The sequence below is a fragment of the Cervus canadensis genome, chromosome 20 (genome assembly GCF_019320065.1).
Source record: "Cervus canadensis isolate Bull #8, Minnesota chromosome 20, ASM1932006v1, whole genome shotgun sequence".
Classification (NCBI taxonomy): domain Eukaryota; kingdom Metazoa; phylum Chordata; class Mammalia; order Artiodactyla; family Cervidae; genus Cervus; species Cervus canadensis.
The window spans coordinates 40,329,739-40,354,411 of NC_057405.1; the positions used below are offsets into that span (position 1 = coordinate 40,329,739).

Genomic DNA, 24,673 nt, shown 5'->3' on the forward strand with positions numbered 1-24,673 from the left:
TAATAAAAGGTTGAGTCTTAATTTGAATCCTAGGGAATTTTTAGTTCCTTAAATGTTTTTAGTTCATACCCTTAAAAAGAATTTCCTAATCCATGAAAATTAAAAAGAAATTTGTTTGAAATAGTGAATTCTGCAACTTCCCAAATGTAATCAGGGCCACAGTATGTGCTAGTGAAAATAAAATTCTGAAATTTAAAATTAAAACACTTTCTGCATAATACAGGATCAATGAAAAGAGAGAAAGGGAGTTCAGATTAATTTTGTGTTATCTTTAAAATGAAATGATTTCTTAAATGTAATGTACCATTTAAAATCAGTCAACTGGAATTTTGGCCACTTTCATAATTAGATTTTAAAAATACTACATTTGAGTCCTACAGTTTTCAAATGTATTTTAAAAATTTTTTAAAAGGTGTCTGTCACTGAATTTACAAAACTACATTTACTGTTAAAGTTACATTTGAATCCTACATTTTTAAGCTCGTTGGATTCACACTTCACATTAAAAGAAGTCAGAGTATAAACAGAGCCCTGTAGATGAAAAGTTCATGATATTAAACTAATATTTAAACTTATATGCAAAATTGACTTCTTAACAAAATATTTGCAAACTCAGTATTTTTTCAGTTTGTTAGATGATTGTTTCAAGCATAAGCAATCAGAAGACACTAAAATATTTGGCTAATCTGATTCATAACAATTTATTTGTATAAATACAACATGTTTCAGGAAGCTAGGAATACTATCAAAATACAATAACTATTTTGATAATTCCCTGTTAAAATATTCCCAGGAGACTTACACTGACACTTAAATCTAGGTCCATCCTGCCTCTGATATTGAACTACAAAATATTATTTGTGGATTTCAGAATTATTATAAACTTCAGTTGAATTTTCTTATTGTTCTGGGTTTTTGTTTAAATCACTAGTTTATTTCCTAAGTATAAAAATTATTGAATAAAAACTTAAAAAAATATAATAAAATTTTCATTTGGGATGTGTATAGTGGAGGTAGTGAGTAATACAGAGGAAATAAGACTGGCTATCACTTAATTTTTCAATGAATGTTGAGAATACCAATGAGACTGGAGCTTACTATACCTTCTTTATTTTGTATATATCTGAAATTTTGACTAGTAAAAGGCTAATGTCATGGGCAGTAATCAAAAGGAGACTGAAAAATTATGTGTAATGAAAACTTGTCTGTAAGGATTTCGTGTGTTTTTACTGTTACAGGGTTTTAAGAAGTCTGGTCTTCTTAATGTACATTTATGGTCTCAGAGTTACTCTGTTCCTAAAGCCTTGGTTTTGAAAATTGAAATGCTGTATACAAGCAAATGTGAAATCTTAGCACCTCTGTATGTGTCCTTAATAGATTTGAGGCTGAGAGATAAACTGAATGATCAATGAGAAAAGTTATTAATAAGGCCCTAAGAAAAGCTATCTATAATTCACAACTAGGTATACATGGAGAAATCCTTTAGGATCTGTGATCTAAGAATACAGTTAAAAAATAAAGAAAAGATAGGTGGAAATTTGACTATAAAATGCTAAGGTACTTTACTGACAGTGGTTTTTTAAATAGTTTTTTTTTTTTTTTTAAATTAAGAACTACTCCACAATTCTGATATGTTGAGATCTTTAAGTAGTAAAACACCTGGGCAGTCTGGATGATGATCTTTTTTTTTTTTTAATGCTCTTTCTTTTGTATTATTTTATCCTTTCATCTACCTTTTCATTCACCAATTATTTATTAAGTCACCACTAAATGCTTGTTATAAGGTTGAGGAATTAGAAATATATTAATTAGGAATTCACTGTTGTTGTGTTAGTCACTCAGTTGTGCCGACTCTTTGCGACCCCATGGACTGTAGCCCATCAGGCCCCTCTGTCTGTGGGATTCTGCAGGCAAGAATACTGGAGTGGGATGCCATTTCCTTCTCCAGGTGATCTTCCCAACCCAGGGATGAACCCTGGTCTCCTGATTTGCAGGCAGATTCTTTACCATCTGAGTCACCAGGGAAGCCCCACTATCTAAATGTAAATCTTAATTCTGATTTGAGATCATCTAATGTAGATGTGATAAAGATAGCACTAACATGATAGCTGCATGGAGTTTTCTTCCAGGTAAAAACAAATTAATAATAAAGAGATCATAGGTAGAATGGACTATGAATTTAATTTTGGCAAAATATATTTTGTCTAAAGAAATAAATTTAGTTATAATGTAAACCATACATGTGGATCAAAAATATTTATTTTATATAAAAACAGAATGAAAATTTACCATTTTCATAACTATGATTACAATACAGATAAGTAATTATCTTACCAACAAGAGGTAAAGCATGAATTAAAATTAAGCCTCTTCAATTTTGGCCAAAGAAACATGGATTCTTTGCTTGATTCTTGGCCAGGTTATTCAAATGATGTCTTTTTATTTTATAACTCTAACCAGAATTGTAATATTAAACAATCTATAATCAACATTTAATGACAATTAAATGAAAGGCTGAATATGTTTGTATATCAATTACTACATTTACACCTATCTTAGTACATAAAAATAATAGATCCTATATAAATATGTGGTAAATGAACATATAAAGATTAATATCTGAAACAAATGACTAAATCTTCCTTCCCGTGTTGTTAAATGAGAATTCAAGTATTGAAAATGTAGTAAAGACAATCATGAACAATTACTTAGTGAAGTGTGCAATGATCCATTCCTTTTAAAAATCTTTATTTCTCCTTTATTTTTATGCTAATGAGTCAAACAATATATTCAATTATTTACAAGTGGAGGGGTTTTTTGATACTCTGTTTCTTTCAAGAGAACATTCTGAACAAATGGAAAAAACAAACAAACAAACAACAAAAGCAACCAAATCCCCTAAGACAAGAAGAAGGAAAAAGTCAAAATGAAACTTGCTGATTCTCTCACAACACATATTGTTGCCCAGGGCCATGGTTTGTTGATGGGCACCACAGTTGTATAGGGAATGACATTTTAAGTCAAAGGCTGGTGCTAGAATTTGGTTTTCCTGGGCTTTAGTCAGGCTTCCCTGGTGGCTCAGAGGTTAAAGCGTCTACCTGGAATGTGGGAGACCCCGGTTCGATCCCCTGAGTTGGGAAGATCCCCTGGAGAAGGACATGGCAACCCACTCCAGTACTCTTGCCTGGAGAACCCCATGGAGGGAGGAGCCTGGTGGGCTACAGTCCATGGGGTCGCAAAGAGTCGGACACGAAGTCAGTCAGTCACACAGTGACCTTTAATGAGCCACTTTATTTATGTCTAAATGCTCCATGCATTTCAAAGGGCTAATCATACAGAAACAATTTGGAAAGAATTCTGAGAGTTTCAAAATCAGGTACTAAGCAAGTGCAAAGTATCCTATGGTCAGTTAGAAATGAAGTCACTGAGTTGTGTCCGACTCTTTGCGACCCCATGGACTGTAGCCCACCAGGCTCCTCCGTCCATGGTATTTACCAGGCAAGAGTACTGGAGTGGGTTGCCATTTCCTTCTCCAATGGTCAGTTAACAGTGAAGCAAAACAGTTTCGGGAAACTTTATTTTATTCTTTTATTTGGTATAGTTATTTTTGTCTTATTAAGCCTAACTCTCAGCACTTCTCCTAATAATTGTGTTCATTTCTTAACAAAAATTCTGAATGCCAAGGACGGTGTATTTATGTTTGTTTTTATAATTTTCCTTTTTTTGTTGTTACATGTCTTTTTCAAATAGTATTTCATGGTAATTTATTTCTCTTTTTATTCATAAGAGCCTAGCAAAGCCCCAGAAAGCAAACAAGGGACAATAAAAGTTGCAGCGCAAGGTAAGCAATAAAACACTTTTAAAATTCTTAAAAAAAAAAAAAGGGTCTTAGCACTTTATTGACAAAATCCAAGCTGTTTATTGCAGAATAGCACCATCTGCTGGGTCATTATAGAAAAAAATTTTTTGTTGCATGAAGATACACATTTCAAGTACATATTTAGTAAATGGAAAAAGTGTAATTGAGAGTAATGCCACATTTGCAGAGGAGACAATTAACAACTCAAGAATTCATATCTTGACTCCAAATATGTCACTGAGTTTTTCCTTTTACTACCAAAATAAACCATAGATTAATTGATAGTTGGATAATGATGATGATAATGCAGAGATACACAAATATATATATTTTCCAGTGTTTTCAGTTACATATTGTAATTACTGTCATCTAAAAAATTCAGTCAGAATATTATTAAATTAGTATTACTTTATCTGTATACTAAGACTGTAAAAATCAGGTTTGACTACAAAGTAATCATCCTATTTTTTATGAGTCATTTGTGAAAACTTGCCCTAACATCATTAGGGCATCAAAAGTGGTTTTCTTCACGAGATCTTTAGAAAATATAATGATTTTTAAGTCATCAATTTGGGAAAATTACTTAATTTTTCTATAATGTTGTTTTTTAACTATAACCTGAAATCGCATTCTTTGAGAAAGCTATTCTAACTCCAGTGTCCGCTTTATAGAACACTCTTAAAAAAGAAAAAGTAAAATATTTGCTGGAGAAAATCTTTCTCTCCTATACCACATTATGGGGCTTCCCAGGTGGCTGTGTAAAGAATCTTTCTGCCAAGCAGAAAACCCGGGTTTCATCCTGGGTCAGGAAGATCCCCTGGAGGAAGAAATGGCAACCCACTCCAGTATTCTTGCCTGGGAAATCCCATGGACAGAGGAGCCTGGCGGGCTACAGTCCATGGGGTTGCAAAGAGTAGGACACGACTTAGTGATTAAACCACCACGGTGCCACATTATACAGTACTGACCAGTAACAGAGATGCATTAAGGTTGTGGTACATTTGTTTCTAGGCAGAAGGCCCTTGTAGCAGACTTCTCAGCACATGACATGATTACATTTGATCCAAAATTTTCTGTTACACTTAATCCTGAATCCAACTACATGTTAAATCAGTCTAGTGAACATTTGATAAAATGGGTTGACGAGCCATCAGACCAATGAGGCTATATATAATATATATATATATATATATATATATATATATATATGCTAGAATGGTTAAGAATTATGATACTAAGTTTTAGTTTTCATTTGATCATTAAGCTGCTCAACAAAACTGAATCTCCTTTAGAAGAATTCTGATAAGGAATGTAATTAATATTATGGGGAAAGCAGGGCAAACGTCATCATCTCTTTTGTGTTTTCTATTCATGAATAAATTCCTTAAGCGAATGTCTACTGGTTCAAGAATCACTGCAGTTAAAACACATAGGTTCTTATGAAAGAAAGCACAATCACCCAGGACAATCTACCTTAACAGAGGTTTCTGAAGGTCATGGTGGATGTGGAACTATGACCTGAGGCTGGGATTTAGTGTTAGTTCAACCTTATTTTGGAGGGTACAGGGGAGGGAATTGAAGGGATATCTGGAAATCTACTTCAAACTTGAGCTTGGGGCCATGGACTCTTCACTTTTCCATTCCAAGTACATTGGATAAGGCAGCCTCAGAACTTATTCTTTCAGAATAAAGGATTTATTGTCAAGTGAATCATAATGTAGAGTTTTGAAGGTTTGTTAGAACTATCCTTTTAGGGAGATTAGATGAAAGTGTTGATTGAACACTGTGTACAAGGCAAGAGTCAGGAGATATATGTACATGTTCACTGAATTGTAATGATACATCAAATCAGGGACACACCAAATAGGGATAAATGTCACTTGTGCTGCGCACATTCTCAGTAGACCTTTTGTAGACAGGTTTTATAACACCACAGCTGCCCAATTAAATTATGCATAGAACTAATTAATATTTGCAAGTACTCCGGGTGAAGGCAGCTAAAAAACAGTGGCAATATTGCTATAGCAAAGACTGATACCTTTGTTGGATAAAGTGGTAAAATTAACACTGATGTTTGTAGTGGGGTAAAAAGTAGAGTTTATCTGTTTATTTTTTAATTTTTATAACTAAATATTTTAAACCTAGTTTTACATAAATTCTGTATATGTATGTACATATTTAATTAAGATTTAGCATGCTTTTTTTTTGGAAGTACATTTAGCATTTTTTTTTTAACAAAGTGTTTTGAGGCACTGAGAAGTCTATGAAATGAAGGTCTCTATGCTACAGGAGATTGCAGTTTGGAGACAGGGAAAATTTAAGTAATAATACAAATTGGCTACCTAGTAGTACTAAATTGAATTGTAAAGATAATAAACGCCAAAGAATTAAGACAAAGTGATTGTCAGTAAGTGGGATTTCTCATGAAGGAGAGGTGACTTGACTTGGATTTGTAGCATGACTTAAAAATAAACTGGAGGAAAAAATGCATTGTTGGTAAGTGGGTGACTTAAGTAAATATAAAGAGTTAGTGGTAGTTATAAAAGATTGTCATTATCAAGACATGACAGAGACATGTGTTGTTTTAAGTTACTATTTTTTTAAGAACCCTCTACCTGCACTCTTTGACCCATCTTGAGAGAGGTTATAACTTAAATTTGGGAGACACTGTGGAGATAATTGTTAGAGAAAAACAGCAAAATCCTGTTTGCGGTATCTAAAAGGATAACACCATTCAATTCTTGTCCTTATTGTACAAGCTCCAGGTAAAATGTGAACATTTAAGTGAATTAGAGAATCAAATGTGTACTTGGTGGGTGATTTTTGAAAATTATGCCATTTCTTGAAGTAAATTCTTATTTGTTAAGTAAAGAACTAACTACAAATAAGTCTATTGAGTCAATTCCAAAGAATTTTTTGAAATAATGCCTCATGGCTTTGAAATCTGTTAGGCAGTGTTGATATCCTACAATGCATCTTAGTATCTTTATTACTCTACATATTTTATCATTGAAATAGGCGAATTTCTTAACTTAAAAATATTATAGGTATAGATCCTCTCTACATTTCGTGTGTTATTAATTAAAACTCCTTTAAAAGAAACAAATGTAAATCAAGTAGAATTAATTTACTTGTGAAATTTACTTTTTTACTACAAAAATAATGGCATGTTAATAACATTTAGAAACTAAATAAAAATGACCTGTAATACACTAAAATAATAAATTTAAGTATATTCCTTTCCAGTCTCTTGTTCCTGATTTTTATACCCAGTTCTGCTACTTGCTCACAGTCGGCTACACTGTGTGAACATGTGTAAATAATCTGATGTCTCTAAGGCTTAGTTCCTTGCTCTGGCCTGCCTTTCTTATAAGACTATTCTGAAGGCCAAAGAGAGAATGTACACAAAAGTGTTTTGGCAATTGTAACACAAAGTATAGATCCAATGTAGTCCTGGATATTGGTTGAAAGTGGTCCCCCCAATTCTAATCCACTCAGAAGGAATTGCTTTAAGGGATGCGCACAATCTCTGATTCAATTAATGTGGCTTAAGGCATCATAGATTTGGCCCCAGAATGAACTTTACACAGAACCTAGGGTCACCTCCCTTGGAACAACTCCCAGCTGACTGAATGCCTCCCTCAAATGCTTCCAGTAACATTTATAAACTATAACTTGGATCCTGTTTAGACTTGTAATCTAGGATTAGGTGAATTCTACCACAGAGAAAGTCAAGATTCAAAGGTAATTAAAGTGTGCTGTGCCTTTTCTGTTTGTAAATGATGGTATACATTTGCTAAAAGGAGGGTGGAATTTTTATTAACTTTCAGAAATGATACATTTTATACAGTTATTATAACTATGTATAATAAACTGGTATGTAATTCTTCAGTAACTAGGCACAGATAGTTTATGTATCCCATTATTTTTTGCATAGATCTAGTCCTTTTATTTTAGAAGTGATTGTGATTTTCTCAGATATAACAATTTCAAACCTAAAATGAAATTATGCTAAAGACATTATTTTAACTACTTGTCTGTGTAACAGCATATTTTTATTCTCTTTTTGTTCTGTGTTTATATCTGAATTTTAAAAAAACTTCATATGAATATTATTTTCAACTTATTTTCTTATTTCAAACTTGGATGGGTTAATTTGTTCATTGATAACCACTAAATTTATGAATATATGCACTACATTCGCATGTTCCCAGTTTTCTGAAGAATAGTTATTTAATATGTTCTAACGCTATTTTCTTTCCCTTATTTCAGCACCTACTAAAAAAGAGGAAAAGAAGGAAGGTATGTTTTATGCAGAGTTCCATTATGCTTTTTGTGTGGACAAGTTACCAAAAGTCACAGTGGAAGTTTGACTGCCAGCTTGTCTGTATTTACTTTGGATCTATTATGTGCATATATTTTGTGTGACTGTGTTTTTTCTACATCTCCTCACACTAAAGGGTGAACCACTTTTTTAAACAGTAATTTTAATCTAATCTTTCTCAATGTGTAGGAGGTGAAACACCATCTCTCAAAATCTTGGGCCTTCTATTTCATTAGAAATCTTATTAAACGTTAAAAATATGTAAAATATAGACCAATTTTCTCATAGCAACTACTTATATCTGTAACACTGACAAGTGACTGATGTTACTTTGTTCTATTAAGTTGCAAATAAGTCATAATCCATCCCTTGCACTCCACCTCTCTTTGTCAGGATGTCTTGATATGGAGTCATTTATTCCCTGTTGCCAAAGAGAGACTTCACCTGATGGACTTAAATGGGCAAGGAAGACTTTATTCAAGACTGCTGCAAAGCGGTCAAGTGTGTTTTCAGTAGGAGAAATTGAACTCAACTTTAACTCATAACTCCTACTTGGGGTAGGAGCTAGTCAATGTGATGAGGCCATCTAGATTTCCTAATTGCTGCCTGGGAAATTAGGCTCCTACCCTTCCTCAGAGACTGGCATGTAGGACTATGCATCTCCTTTGATGATTATATTTCAAAGTGATATCTTACAGATCTTGAGAAAGGTATTTCTGGTTGTAAAAGATTTATGTTTCAAAAGGACAGAGAAAGAATTTACAATTTTCTAAAGTAAATGCTCTGATAGAAGGGAGGTCAGGGGCCTGTAGTCAAGAAGGACACTGTCTAAACTTTATTCAAGCTGAGGAGAGTATTAAGGCCCTCTAAACCTCTGTGATTCTGTTTAGAGATGTTTCTAATGCACATCCTGACTACTCTTAGACAGGGTTTCTAGATATCACCCCTGTTCATTAATCTAGGCTTATTTTCTCAGTGAAAAATCGCATGTAGAGAGAAGCAATCACTTCTGACTTTGAAAATGACAGTTACATTCTAATTAGTGTTCATCTGATCTGAGAAAAATAAGAAAAGTGTTATATTTTAAATTTAGTATCATCAGAATTTTACTAGTCATGATAACTTGGGGGTCACATTCTGCTTCTGTTAAACCAGAATCTAAGAGTCAATAGATCTGAGAAGGAGAAACTGTTTTAGTTGGTTATTACTATTACATAGTATCATAATAAAGTCAACTAATACATATTAATGTACTTATTTTCAAGGCATATAAATCAGTATACATATACACAGGAAATGTTTCAGTGCATTTTGGAAATTATATCATTTATATGATCAATGTTGTGGCATGTATACAGAGATCTTACCAGAAAAAAGAGTAAGTTCCTGACACAGCTTTTGACAGACATTAGAACAGAGAGGCACAAGGAAGATGGTCTCATAGCAAGTCCTCAGAGGCTCATCCCCTTACATTCTAGAAAGACACAAGGCATCCTGCCAGACTTAGAATTAGCTGTGGCTCAAACCTTTGCCTGAATGGCATGTATACCTAGAACAAAAGTTACCAGAGCACCGTAATGGAGCCTATGTCCTATACTCTCACCCACTTTCTTCCTTTAAGTATTTTGTATTTTATCTATGGTAAACCACTTTCAGTGTTACAGATACAATGTGCTGCTATTGTCCCTGCTATTTTCATAATAGATCTTGCCCTTGCCTTTTCCTTCTATGAATGCTCAGTGTTTTTAGGGCTCAAGATAAATTCTCTTTCCTCTGGAATGTTTGATCCTCCCAATTAAATATTTTTTCCCTTTCATTTATAGTCTCCCCTCAGAGTTTTTGTGCACCTCCTTACTATTATTTACCTTATGCTCCTTGTACTTCCTATTATTTGCATCATTATCATTCTCTTCTAATTGACTTTAAGTCTTTGACTAAAGGGACCATCTCTAATTCACTTTTATCCCCTACAGGGACTAACACATTTCCTTAGTTTTTTCATTACTCAACAAATATTTATTATGTGAATGAATCAGTACTATCTAGGAATCTTAAGATAAATATTGTAGCCACAAGAAATATGAGGAGGCACTCAAATTTTCACAACGCAGACAAGGAAGGATTTTTTTTTTTTTCAATTGGGAGTTATAAGAAAAAGGTCAAGTATCAGATTGAGGAACAAAGTTTCCGTTTCAGTTCAGTCACTCAGTCGTGTCCAGCTCTTTGCGACCGCATGGACTGCAGCACGCCAGGCCTCCCTGTCCATCTCCAACTCTTGGAGCTTGCTCAAACTCATGCGCATTGAGTCGGTGATGCCATCCAACCATCATCCTCTGTCGTCCCCTTCTCTTCCCGCCTTCAATCTTTCCCAGCATCAGGGTCTTTTCCAATGAGTCAGCTCTTCTCATCAGGTGGCCAAAGTATTGGAGTTTCAGCTTCAGCATCAGTCCTTCCAATGAATATTCAGGAGTGATTTCCCTTAGGATGGACTGGTTTGATCTCCTTGCAGTCCAAGGGACTCTCAAGAGTCTTCTCCAACACCACAGTTCAAAAGCGTCAATTCTTCAGCACTAAGCTTTCATTATAGTCTAACTCTTACATCCATACATGACTACTGGAAAAACCACAGCATTGACTACATGGACCTTTGTAGGCAAAGTAATGTCTCTGCTTTTTCATATGCTGTCTAGGTTTGTCATAGCTTTTTTTCCAAGGAGCAAGCATCTTTTAATTTCATGGCTGTAGTCACCATCTGCAATGATTTTGGAGCCCCCAAAAATAAAGTCTGTCACTGTTTCCATTGTTTCCCCATCTATTTGCCATGAAGTGATGGGACCAGATGCCATGATCTTAGCTTTTTGAATGTGGGACTTATATTATACTGAGCTTTTTAGGTCTAGGAATTTACTAGTCAATTTTTAACAACTTGGGGCTTCCCAAATGATGCAGTGGTAAAGAATCCACCTGCCAATGCAGGAGATACAAGAGATGTGAGTCTGATTCCTGGGTCAGAAAGATCCCCTTGAGTAGGAAATGGCAACCTGCTACAGTATTCTTGCCAGGAAAATTCCTTGGACAGAGGAGCCTGGTGGGCTACAGTCCATGGGATCACAGAGTTGGACATGACTGATCACACACACACAACACACACATTAACAATTTTATCTTAAGCGTATATTGTCTCTAGCTGCTACTTGAGTTGCACTAGCAGATCTAGATAGATCTCATTCATCTAACATCAGCTTCACTGGTGAAATTCTAGGGGCTAGAAAACCTGTTTCAACACAGGTTATGTTCTGAAGGATACAGCTCCATTGAGAACTAGCCAGATAAGATTTATTATTTACTGTAATTAGGGGAAGACTGAATAGAGTTGAATGCATGTGAGAATTAGTCCTAAGTTCTAGGACTCCATCATTGAAATTTGAAGAAGAGCCATGCTTAAAAACAATGCAAAGTCCCTGATATTGTAATTGAATAAGGATGTCAATTGGCAAGTTCCATACACACACACTCACAAATGGTATACTTCATTACCTGGTTTATTAGCCTATCAGAGGGTTAGTTTTTCCCTTCAATCCCAATTGGAATTTCATTTTTCTCTGGCATCATTATGAACATAATAGAGCATACCTGTTACACGGCTAAAGTTGAGTGAGTGATGAACAGATTGCAAATACATCAGTGCTTTTAAATCACAGCTGCTGTGGGCCTTTATGTTCTTACTAGAAGATTGTTGTTCAGATTATTGGGCAGATGGCCTATAGGGAGATATATTCAGCAAGTAAGTCTTTATAATATGTTAAGCCATCTCAGCAGGATGCTGAGAGAGCATAATGAAGTTTAATAACATGAGTATTGAGGCCTGGTACTAATGGCTCTTCAGGGTCAATATGTGATCTTCTGGTTTCAAGCATTGTATTTTTGGTTTCTCGGTTATTTACGTATATAAATCTGCTGCTCTGTTGACTCCTAACCAAAAGACTTGTAATTATGATGACATTTTAAGTACATTTTACTGTAGCTCCCAGTTCTCACAGCAAATATATTGATTTTTTTAAAAACCAACTTGATTAGATCAATCAATCAGATTGATCCAATTAGATAAAAAATAACATGACTTGTTATTTTTTACATTTCTACTTCATGAAATATTTTTCTCTGTTTCAGTAAGTGATATACTTTACCTGACCCTGGAGTTCATATTATTTTCTTTATTTTGTTACAGAACAATTGATATCTAATACAGTATTTTATTGGGGCTTCCCAGGTGACGCTAGTGGTAAATATCCTGCCAATGCAGGAGACCTAAGACATGTGGGTTAGATTCCTTGGTTGGGAAGATCCCCTTGAGGAGGGCATGGCAACTCACTCCTGTATTCTTGCCTGGAGAAGCCCATGGACAGAGGAGGCTGGCAGGCTACACAGTCCATAGGGTTGAAAGAGTTGGACAGTGTAAGTGAAGTGACTTAGCACACACAATATTTTATCTATTCTTACTACCAGAGAAAAGGAAAACAGATTAAAAACAATGGGAATTCTAGACTTACCCACATTGTATTAAGCTTTTCAACCCACCCCATGCCAGCATCTAGTTTAAAAACAGAGGGACTGAAAAAATCTAGTTCTAATAAGCCCATTTTATCCTCTATCTGTTCTACCTTTCTTCCCCAGCTTTATCTTCAATTGCAGTTCTGAATGACATGTGCCCACCATAATCTTTCTGTGACTTGCATTAGGATGTACTCTGGGCTCAAAAGATTGCTCAATGAGGATCACAGGACCTCTCAGGGAGGAATCCTATTCCAGTATAGATGAGCCAAACTAGTTAATAATTCATTTTGACCATTGAACTGTTCACACTTTCAGCTCGTGTAATATAAGAATATATGTCTCCAAATAGAACTGACATTATAGCTAAATTTACAAGTAAAATGACAAATGGCATTTATTGCATTCTTGTATGGAGTCGTTTATGTAATATTTTTCTAGTATTTGAATTACCTACTTACCTAATTAGGGTATTTACTCATGAAGGAAATGAAGAAGAAATTGCTTGCAGAGCACATTTGTTTTAGGTCACAAATTTCACCCACTTCATTATACTTCCTGGTGAGAAACTGAATAACAAGAAAAAGATTGTTTTTTGAGGGTGAAGTGGCAGGTATTAAGAAAAATTTAGTCAAAAATTCTTTTTACTAACGATGCTAAGCACAGTGGTGTTTAATAAATATTTACTGAATAAGTAAGTGTAGAGTTTCAAGGATATATTGCTTAAAAATAAGGTTTGTTTTTCTCTTATACATGAAATATAACCCTCTTACAGAAAAAATAGAAATTCAGAAAGAAGTTGCAAAACATCATTTTAATGACTGTAGTTTCCAATTATGTGTATATACTATGAATCCCCTGAACCATTCTCCTACTCTATGGAGGGTACTGATTAATATTCTCATTATTTAGAGGTATAAAACAGTGTCAGAAACAAAGCATCTTTCTATGAGATAGGTTTGCATTTTTCTCCTTGGAAATCTATAAGTGAAATTATTGCTTCAGAAAGCATGCTCATTTTAATCACTTTCTAGATTTTTTTTCCCCAAGTTGCTCTACTAAAATGTGTTTTCATCTTTCTACTTCTATGGAATTAGATTATTATTTTCACCACACTATTTCTGTTGTTGATTATCATTTTCTCATAAAACAATTCAGTTGACCATCTAACTGCCTTTTGTGAACAGTCTCCTACTCACTGTCATCTTCAAACATTTTAGGTCCATTTGTAAATACAATCATAATCTGTCTATATCACCAAAAAGCACACAAATCCATTAACTAGCCAAAATGTTAGTAAATATCTGTTGCTGTAGCTTCTAAGCCAAATAATTGTCAGCCAGAGAACAGTTTACTTATCTTTTGCAAGTGCCAGTTCATTGTTCATTATTATTATTCTATTTTCAGTAATATTCAGAACATTCCAAAACTAAGTTACAGAAAAGGTAAAAAAAAGAAAATAGAACAAAATATTCTAAACAAAAATTTAAGTTAAGGTGCCTCTATCCCCCCAAAAAAGAAAGAAAGATGCCTTCATCCTAAAATATAGAGAAGGAATTGGCCACCCACTCCAGTATTCTTTTCTGGAGAACCCCATGGATAGAAGAACCTGATGGGCTAGAGACCATGGTGTCACAAGAGTTGGAAATGACTTAAGGACTGAACAACAATCCTAAGATAAACATGTTTTTAAAAACTTTTTAATTTCAAGTGATAGGAACAGATAGTTTCATGGTGTAAATACTGGAAATAGTAAATTTCTCACATATAGGCTGAATACCCAAAAGACTAAAAACTAAAGAGATGACTTTTGATCACTGAATGCACATTACTGCATAGCAATTACTAAGTCGATTTTGTGTTCTTCAGTAACCCATGAGCCATCATCTCCTGTTTCTTTTCATTATAATAAGAGTCATTTCATGTTTGTATTGGAGATATATCAGTTGAAGAAGAGTACTGTGCATTTCACCTGGATTGCTGTAGATTGAACAAATGAAGAAATTGCCAACTAAATGCAGGGATTCCAAACCATCTCTACTGAAATAGTATATCTACTCAATTTGACTATTTATTAAAAGGTCATCAGCTTTGATAGATACAATGTACTTTCTTTGTAAATTACGTATGAATATCTTCCTTCATATTTTTCTATATTATGTACGTCTGAAGTTTCTAGTTTCTCATTTCCTACCTTAACCTAATAATTCTCCTCTCCAAAATACAATAATTTCTCTTTAAACCCCATGTTCTAGAAATACATCATGCAATCAATCCATTTCATTGAAAATGATTTCAGAGTATATGAACATTTTGATGTGCACTTATCAGTTGTTGATTTTTCTTGTCTGCTTTATCAATAATTTATATTTGTGTTTTCAGATTCCAAGAAAACAAAAACACCTACAGAAGGTATTGGGAATATTTCCTTTTTCTGTCTTATGTTTAATGAACCCCAAGCAGAATTCCTTTTTAAAGGATTCCCATGAAAGAAAAAAATATATATGGGATTAAAAAGAGAGAGAGAGAAATATTGAGAAAGAACAAGAAAGAGTCGAGTCTTTACTGACAATAATTCTATGAAAAATATTTGGCAGTAATAAAACTAAATACTGCATATGTTTGCTTTTCATATTAATTGTTTTCAAAGAAATGTTTGCTGGACAAGAAATTTAGCAGTGTTCAGTATCAAGCATTTATTTTGCTAGAAAGCACAAATTTAATTAATCTTGGATATACCATCATCAATGAAACGGAATCGTTTAAGTCTTGAAGAGAATGATAAACTATTGGCAAGTATACATGTGTCCTCTGTTTGTATGTGTTTATGTGTCCAGAATGTTTTATATGTATTTAAAAAGACTACAATATATAATTCTTTTAAATGATTAAACAGTATCATCTTAGATCCATTGTCAAATAATGCTTTACAGTCAACTTATGGAAACACCTATAATAGTCAGCAATACCTCAGGTCAACACTTACCGTGAAATTTAAGGGGAGAGAATGAGGGGAGGGACTGAAAAAATTAAAATCAAACCAGTGTGTTGGGGGAGTATATTTTATCTTTGACAATTTCATGAGCAATGGTTTTCTGTTTATATTTCTTTCAACAGAACTACCCAAGGGAAAAAGTAAGGAAATGCATGCAAAGTATATATTTTTTTCTATTTACTTACAATTATTGGCTTGCTGTTATCCTTAAACTTGTGGTTTTGGATCTTCCTTTTTTATGTTTTATGCATGGGGACTCTCTATTTTTGTCAGAATGAAAGAGTGTACAACCCGGGGAGAGGCTGGTCAGAGTGAACTGAAAAGCATGGCACTCTAATTTCTTTGAGTCCTGTTCAAATCCATGCAGTCATCTAATAATATCCACAGTCATCACCAAAAAATATAACTTTGTTCCATTAACCGAAAGGGTATTATATTATGTTACTGTAAACGTAGTCTCTGTAATCTGGTTAGTTCTGTAGTTAGAAAATAGAAGGGAAATTCTTTTTCAGGCTAGATTTACAGTCTCTTTTCTGCTTGCTTTCTTCTTGTGATCCATAAATATTTTGGTATGTTCACATGATGTATGACATTTTGTCCATAAAATGATTCTTTTTCCCTATAAGCACTATGAGCTCTGTGAAACTGCATTGTTTAGGATGCATAACTTAGGCAACACCCAGTGTTGCTTTAACACATATTATTAAAGCTTGCTTGCCGACAGTTCAGTAAAGCTTGGTGCTTTGAGGTTGTATCTTTTGCAGATGTATACTCTTCTCTGAAGATATGGGGTATGTTGAACAAACAGAAACAAAAATGTCCAATTTAACCCTGTTCAATTAGCCATTAAAAGCCATCAATTTCCCAGTAGGTAGCACTTTAAAAATTCTAGGAGAAATTAAAAACATATTTAAAAATAGATACCAAGTTAAAAAAAAAAAAGATTTATGTGCACTTTGGTCTGGCAAAAGTTAGGACATTGAGACTCCTTAAGTCATAAAAGTGCTCTAGAAAGTCCTGTGAAGAGAATCATGAAATGGTACCGCAGCTCAGCCAGGGGGAGCAATCTGTCTACAGAGGAGTTTGTGGTCCTTCGGTCCTGGATTTCTCTGTGGGCACAGCAGCTGCTGGGCAGCGGCACAATGATGTGGAAAACGCTCTGTACACCACTTCTCCAGCAGGGAAATGCGGGACACCTGGAGATCTGGAAAATGGTATTAAGTGACATATATATGTGACCTTAAGGCACTTACTTTATTACAGTCTGTATGATTTAAAAGTTCCCACAGACACTGCAACTTCTTGATAATCTTCAGAGTATTGATATATTTGATAAATAAACATGCCTTCCCAGACATTTGTTTAGCATCCCAACTGTCTCTCTGCTTGGGAAGTTCTGTGGGTTGTGACTTGGACAGTAACAAGGACAGGAAAAAAGAGGTTTCCTCCTTATAAATTAACTTATTTGCTCTAGTTTATCATCTGGACCTGCTTTTGTTGTTCTTGTTGTCATATTTATTTATTGGATTTAGTGACTTTTTTTTTTTACTTCAAGATTACTTTATTCAGTTATACTTCTCCAATCCTATATTCTTATTTTGCTATAACCACAACTTGTTGGTTATTTATTTTGTTTTGTTTTTCAGTTTAATACAAATCTTGGTAGAGGAAATGGGGAAAGTGTACATGGGACCTTCCTGTATATGGTTTTGTCAATTCTAATGATCTATATTTTTTCAAAATGAAAAGTAAAAAAAATTAAAAATCAATTGTAAATATGATTTCACAGTCCTTGTAGATATAATGGTAAATTAATTTGTATTTATTAAGACAATTCCATAATTACATTTTGATTATCCCATATAATAAATGCTCGATAGCCTTTTCCTCCATATCATCCCAAATTAACACAGGTGTTTTTCTGCTTGCAGAATAATATTCTGATGTGATTGGAAGACCCTTATTTTAACTTTGAAATCTCACAGATAGCTCGTAATCGATTTTGAGGCATACCCAAGTCTACTTCCAGTATTTTTTGATTGTTATCACTTTAGAAATTTCTTAGAAATATTTTTGTAGTTGGTGGTTCAGCTCAGCAATAAATTAAGCAATGCATTTAATTACTCTATGTTTTCCAGACAATTTTTGGTAATGTTCTTAATTGTGTTGTTAACTAAGTCGCCTGAGCTTCTTCCTTTTGACTTGTAACATTTGATCAAGCCATCCATTGTATTTGTTTTATTGTCTGCCTGCTATCTTGGGAGTGGCTAAATCACTCATTATACCATCACAACTACAAGCCTGTAAACAAAACTGTATGCTTGAAAGATTGATGTGATGACCTTAGGAAATTTGATGACACTCTATGTTTCTAAAATAAAGTTCTAAGAACTCTTTCAGTGTAAACATCTTCTAGTCTCAAAAATATATGCACTAAATAAAACTTAAAGAAATCTCATTCTTTTTCTTTAAAAAATCAGATATTAATGTGTCTATGTTAAAGCACTTGACAATCATCTAAATTAACTTGACAAGCTCGTCAAGGCAAAATAAGTAAGAATAGAAGTGTAGATAATAGCACTTCATATAAAATTAGTACCTGCGCTTCATATAAAATTAGTGCTTATTTTAATATAAATGTCAGCTTAATCGTGAGGCCAGAATAATGCTTTGTCTCATATAATACTGGCAAAAGTGTGTTCTTAAAAAGAAACACTGTCTGAAAAGGACTCTGTAAGAAGCATTTGTCCTGAAAACAAGGGAATTGTGTTGTGCTTCTTCCTGAAAATTCTTAGTCTATTTTTAGTGCCTTAAATCTGCCTCAGCAAAGCCTTTGTCTTAGCTAAACAAATATCTTTTCAATACAAGAAAATTTCACCTTATAATAAAAAGTCCAGAGGAAATCTGTTCATCCTTATCTGAGGATTATTTTAAAGCAACTGCAATAATTATCCTTATTGCTTACTTTTTATCCCAAATTTATTTCATATTGATCTAGTCAGTAAGAAAATTTAAACTTTTTCCATCCTTTATAGACCTTATGATATCTTTCTAGATTCTTATCTGTGAAAAATTTTAATTCCTCTCATATTCAGAATATCTTTATTGCTGTTGTATGAGGAAAAACTGAGAAGAAATGGAAAAACTTATTTTAAATATATGTCGATATTAATCTTCATGGCAGCTATTATTGGTGCAATACTGCGCTAGTACATGTATGTGTCTTTGTCTTAGAACAATTAAGTTGGAAAATAAAATTGGAGTAATAATAATAAAGCACAAATAATGTATTTCAGAACAGGAAAAGAAAGAAAAACACATGGAACCAGGTAACGGTTTTTAAATTCCTCCATCCTCTTAATTTTGAGATATTAATTTGCAATTGAATGCTGAAATGCCATCAAATAGCATGGAATGTTAATTTTTTTTTTCTTTTCTTGTTTGATTCAGCAAAGTCATCAAAGAAGGAACAGTCAGGTGAGTCAGACTGGGGCTGCAGGGGTCTTTCTGGCTGATGTCCAGGCTTTATTAATGCTGCAGCCTCAGACAGGGGGTAAGGGCCAAGACAGGGGGAACGGGCAGGAAATCCTTCCATCTTATGAGATGTCATTTTTCCATGCTCTGGACATAGAGTTAATGTCAAGGCCATGTAAGAAAATGGAAGTAATACGTTACATTCTTGCTACTCAATGTGTGTTCTGTGAACCAGCAGTGTAAGGGTCTCCTGAGAGATTGTTAGAGATGCAGAATCTCTGGTCCCATGCCAGACCCACTGAATCAGAATCTGCAACTTCCTAATATCCCCAGTGGATTTGTCAATGCAGTATGAGAAGCCCTGTTATAGTCTAGTGTAAAAAACAAAAATAAAAGCAAAACCCTTCCTGTAAATGCATCTGATATTGCTTTGTTTTTAAATAGAAAATATTTAATTCTAGCAGATATTCTCAAAAATGTCCTTTATTGACACATCTTGAGTACTCAGGGTAGTTGCAGTGAGAGAAATAAACTATATCTTCAATCTATTTACATTTGAATGAGGGGGAAAAAAACGAATTGAGAATCAGACAAGCAGAAAAAACACACATACAAACAAACAAAAACTAAGAATTCAGTACCTGTAGATATCAAATGATTTTCTTAAAGTTTCCAGGCATTTAATAACTTGCCCTATCTGTTGTTTCAAATGAGTATAAATGTATTTCCTGATGAAGGAACTTTAATGATCTGTGTGTGTATGTGTGTAGGTAATCATAGCCTCATATGATGTCCATTAGTCACTCCTCCCACCATAATATATTTAAATGGAAATAGCATTTACATTAGCGATACATTAAAATAAAAATTGGGTTTCCCAGGTGGCACTAGTGGTAAAGAACCTGCCTGCCAATGCAGGAGATGTAAGAGACTCAGGTTTGATCCTTGGGCTGGGAAAAAACCCTGGAGGAAGGTACAGCAACCCACTCCAGTATTCTTACCTGGAAAATTCTATGGACAGAGGAGCCTAGCTGGCTGTGGCCCATAGGGTTGCAGAGTTGGACCCGAATGAAGTGACTTAGCACACATGCACAAAATAAAAACTGCAATATTATGTAAACAACCAGGCAAATCTACTAAATTACTTCTACCCCTATCACAAACCACAGCAAGTCAGATTCGAAACCACATTTCTTATTCTTCTTTCAGGTTTGTAAAACATCCTCAGCAAACCCAAATCATTTAGGTGATTCTCCAACTAGTTCCCATGGCATCATTTTATTTTTCATATAAAAACACTTAACATACTTTTATGATCATATTACCTTTTCTGTTTCCCAGTTTAAATAGAAATTAGAAGATGAGGATCATTTTTTATATCTTTATCCCCACAGTGCCTATTATAATGTCAAGAACATTTTTGATACTTGATAATGTTTGATTGGATGAAAAAAATATCAAATATGATAATAAATTTTTGAAAAAACATAAACATGAATAACTCTTAAATAATTTATAATATGTAATAATCTCACTTTCACCACATTATGTATTCCAGGGTAACGTTCCCACCATTTGGCCATAACATATATTCTTACTTGTGTACATATGCAGAAAGTTAAATTAGAGCATACATCAGAGAGATATAAACATGGAGAGACATGAAGACTGATGATGGGTATAATCAGTTTTAAGAGTTTTAATAACTAAACATTAAGATCTAATATTTGACAAAATGCAGTAATCTAAATTTCTTGAAATTTTTTCTTGCAACTATTGGGTAATTTATTGATTCATTTTCTTCTTTTCATACCATTTTGTAAACTTTAAGGAAACTGCATTGGCTTATATATAAAATCAATCTGTTCTTATATAATTTAAAATGGAAAACAAAATGAATGAGTCATGAATGAGCATTCTGTGTTGGGAGAAGGTATATGAATATCAGAAATCTGTGGTTCATGAAAGTAGAAATGAAAGTTGCTCAGTCCTGTCCAACTCTTTATGACCCCATGGACTGTATAGTCCATGGAATTCTCCAGGACAGAATACTGGAGTGCATTGCCCTTCTCCAGGGGATCTTCCCAACCCAGGGATCGAACCCAGGTCTCCCTCATTGCAGGCAGGTTTACCAGCTGAGCCACAAGGGAATCCCAGGAATATCAGAACTGGTAGCCTATCCCTTCTCCAGGGAATCTTCCGGATCCAGGAATCGAACCGGGGTCTCCTGCATTGCAGGCAAATTCTTTACCAACTGAGCTATCAAGGAAGCCTTAATATATTTAAAATTTATAAAAGAAAATAGCACAACATTGTATGTTCTTTTTCTCAGATATACTTTTTTCTTTAGTTTACAAGGCTATAATATAGTCTTTTTAAAAATGAAAATAGCTGTAAAACTATTTGAGAGAGACCCAAGGAGACTTATAACTGATTTAGACCTTATTATTTTTTTGTCCTTAACAGCTCCAAGTGAAAAACACATTAAAGCAAGTATGTTGACTAAAACTTGAAAAAACAAAAAGCATATTTCAGCAGCTTACTCATTTAACTTTCTGCTTAGACAATGCTAATGCTAATTTTTAAGGCTGACTTACCAAATGTTCCTTGCTCTGATTATGTGTTGTGTTAAACAAATATGCATACTTACTCAACCTTGTATGTTTTGTGAATCAGTTCTTAAGACTTACCTACAGAACTTTCATTTGTAAATGTTAATTTGTCTAGATCATAACATCTTTTAGAATTGTTTGTATTTTTGTTTCCCATTGTACAGAATGACAAGTGATCTTTTCAGTTTTTTTAAACATAATAGGCAATTTTCTTAATGGTTAATCACTTGATCAAACCAGGAGGCAACATAATTTGTCTACCAGTGAAAGTTATTGTGTCTTTAATGAAATGAAACCCTACAATTTTATTATTTATTTATTACTCTTACAATATCATAATTTTTTAAGGCTTTTATCCTCAAAATTTTTTAAATTTATATATTTTTAATTGAAGGATGATTGCTTTACAATATTATTTGTTTCTGCCATACATCAACATATATCAGTCATAAGTATACATATGTCCCCTCCCTTTTGAACCTTAGATTTTTAATAACTATCAACTGGTAGCTGTAACATACTGTGGCATTTGCATCTATGAAATTTTGACAATACACTAAAGAATAAATGCTTTTTTCTTTGTTGGCATTTCTCAATTAGATGAAGTATCTAACAGATTGTCATTAATGACAATTATTTTAGGGAAAATGGTGTGTGAGCTTAGAACAAAATATTCTTTCAGCTTCTCTAAACTTTGTCTTAAGATCAAACCACGTTTTTATTCATGGTGTAAATATGTTTATGTTTTCTTTTGACTTAGAGTTACATAAGTATTAACGATAGTACTAGTACAAAAAGAGAATACATGTTTTATTTACTGCCAGGTTTTTGAGACAGAGTATGTCATTGGTAAATATATCAGAGAAAAATGGAAGATATAATGTTGTGTAGCTTGGTGTCTTTTTAAAAATTACAGTTGAAAGTGTTTACATAGACATTTTAGACCTTAAGGAAAGGTGTAACATGAATCTAAAATTCCACTTATGTTTTCATGAAAATTTTTACTTGAATATAAGCTGATTAGAACTTCATATTACTGAGTATTTAGTATGCTAATACTCAGTCTGTAGAAATGCATAATCAAGAAAATATATAAAACAAAATTGATAATTTTGCTGCAGTGATTCAGAACTTTAGATTGGAGATTACTCTGAAAATGAACATTTTCTTCCTAGGAAAATGTGACATTTAGATAAAAATACTCATTTGCGATGAAAAAAAAATTCTGTAAGTTCTGCTATCTATGAAACACTATCCAATCAAGTTTTGAAGAGATCAGCATCTTTTGCAGGAAATTAGCAAATTTAGCTTGCCAAATCATCTTAGACTCAATATAAAAGTCTCAAAAGAATTGATATCCATTTCCTTGTATAGTTGAATGATTTGAACTTGACATAGGCATTATCTCCCAGTATAGAAGTTAATTAAAAACAATTCATAAATTATTTAAAATCTATGCTAGCAATGTGACCGTCCATTTCCCCAACTAAGAACTTGTTTTTTTTTGTTTGTTTGTTTTGGTTTTTTTTTGGTCTTGAAACCACGCAACAGAAGAATATTTCCATAGCTTCCATATATGGTGAGCTATTTATAAAGTTAATGCTTAAGTCATCTCATTACAAATACTGTTGAAAATTCCTTCTGTTACTCACAAAGTATGGGCCACATAGTATTGTGTATATAACCATTCAGGATATGATTTTACATTATCTTAAATTATGAGAGCAAGTGAGAAAGTGAGATGTATAGTTTAATATAAATTAAGTATTTATGGGATAATTGAATTAACAAGGGAAGGTGAGATTGGCAGGACTAGTGCAAATCTATGGAAAAAGTAAAAGGTAATTTGTCTTCAGCACTCAATTAAAGGAAATAACTAGAATGTGAGTTGAATTTGTGGTGTAGAATTATTTGTTCTAGGTCCTAAGGAAATCAAGATTAGTATAAGAAAAACACTGGAGAACGTAGACTAGTTTGGAGCTATATCACTACAGGGTGGATGTTCTCATGGTGTCATGAGCTTGAAGAAAAGAGAAATCATTCTGGTTCAGTGATGTAGCATACACTACGGAAGGGCACTTACTGCCTCCACATGTAAAGTTATGCATCAGTGATTATGTGGATGGAGGAGGAGTGCCTTTTACCAACAGAGATGCCAAACCTAGATTTACAATTTCTGCAGGTCGATAAAGATTCCATTATAATTGTTATTGTTCAATCACTGAGTTGAGTCCGACTTTTTGTGACCCCATGAACTGCAGCACACCAGGCTTCCCTGTCCTTCACTATCTCCCAGAGTTTGCTCAGACTCATTTCCATTGAGTTGATGATGCCATCCAACTATCTCATTCTCTGTTGTTCTCTTCTCCTCCTGCCCTCGGTCTTTCCCAGCATCAGGGTCCTTTCCAGTGAGTCAGATCTTCACATCAGGTGGCCAAAATATTGGAGCTTCAGCTTTAGCATCAGTCCTTTCAGTGAATATTCAGGACTGATCTCCTTTAGGATGGACTGGTTGGATCTCCTTACAGTCCAAGGGACTCTCAAGAGTCTTCTCCAACACCATAGTTCAAAAGCATCAATTCTCCAGCACTCAGTCTTTATGGTCCAACTCTCACACCTGTTCATGACCACTGGAAAAGCCATAGCTTTGACTAGACGGACCTTTGTTGGCAAAGTAATGTCTCTGCTTTTTAATATGCTGTCTAGGTTTGTCATAGCTTTTCTTCCAGGGAGCAATAGTCTTTTAATTTCATCATTGCTATCACCATCTGCCGTGATTTTGGAACCCAAGAAAAAAAAGTCTGTCACTGTTTCCATTGTTTCCCCATCTATTTTTGCCATGAGTGATGGGACCTAAT

At 34.0% G+C, this 24,673-nt stretch overlaps 1 protein-coding gene across 1 annotated transcript in view; it reads left to right on the forward strand.

Annotated features, from left to right (window-relative positions):
* Nucleotides 1-2,101: 2,101 nt before the first annotated feature.
* LOC122422712 (triadin-like) overlaps nucleotides 2,102-24,673 on the forward strand; it is a 107,190-nt gene continuing 84,618 nt past the window's right edge. The window contains exons 1-7 of the mRNA XM_043439330.1: nucleotides 2,102-2,129; nucleotides 3,788-3,841; nucleotides 8,132-8,161; nucleotides 15,852-15,869; nucleotides 19,026-19,058; nucleotides 19,180-19,206; nucleotides 21,670-21,696. Coding sequence (XP_043295265.1) covers nucleotides 2,102-2,129; nucleotides 3,788-3,841; nucleotides 8,132-8,161; nucleotides 15,852-15,869; nucleotides 19,026-19,058; nucleotides 19,180-19,206; nucleotides 21,670-21,696 — 217 coding nt within the window. The remainder of the gene's footprint in view (nucleotides 2,130-3,787; nucleotides 3,842-8,131; nucleotides 8,162-15,851; nucleotides 15,870-19,025; nucleotides 19,059-19,179; nucleotides 19,207-21,669; nucleotides 21,697-24,673) is intronic.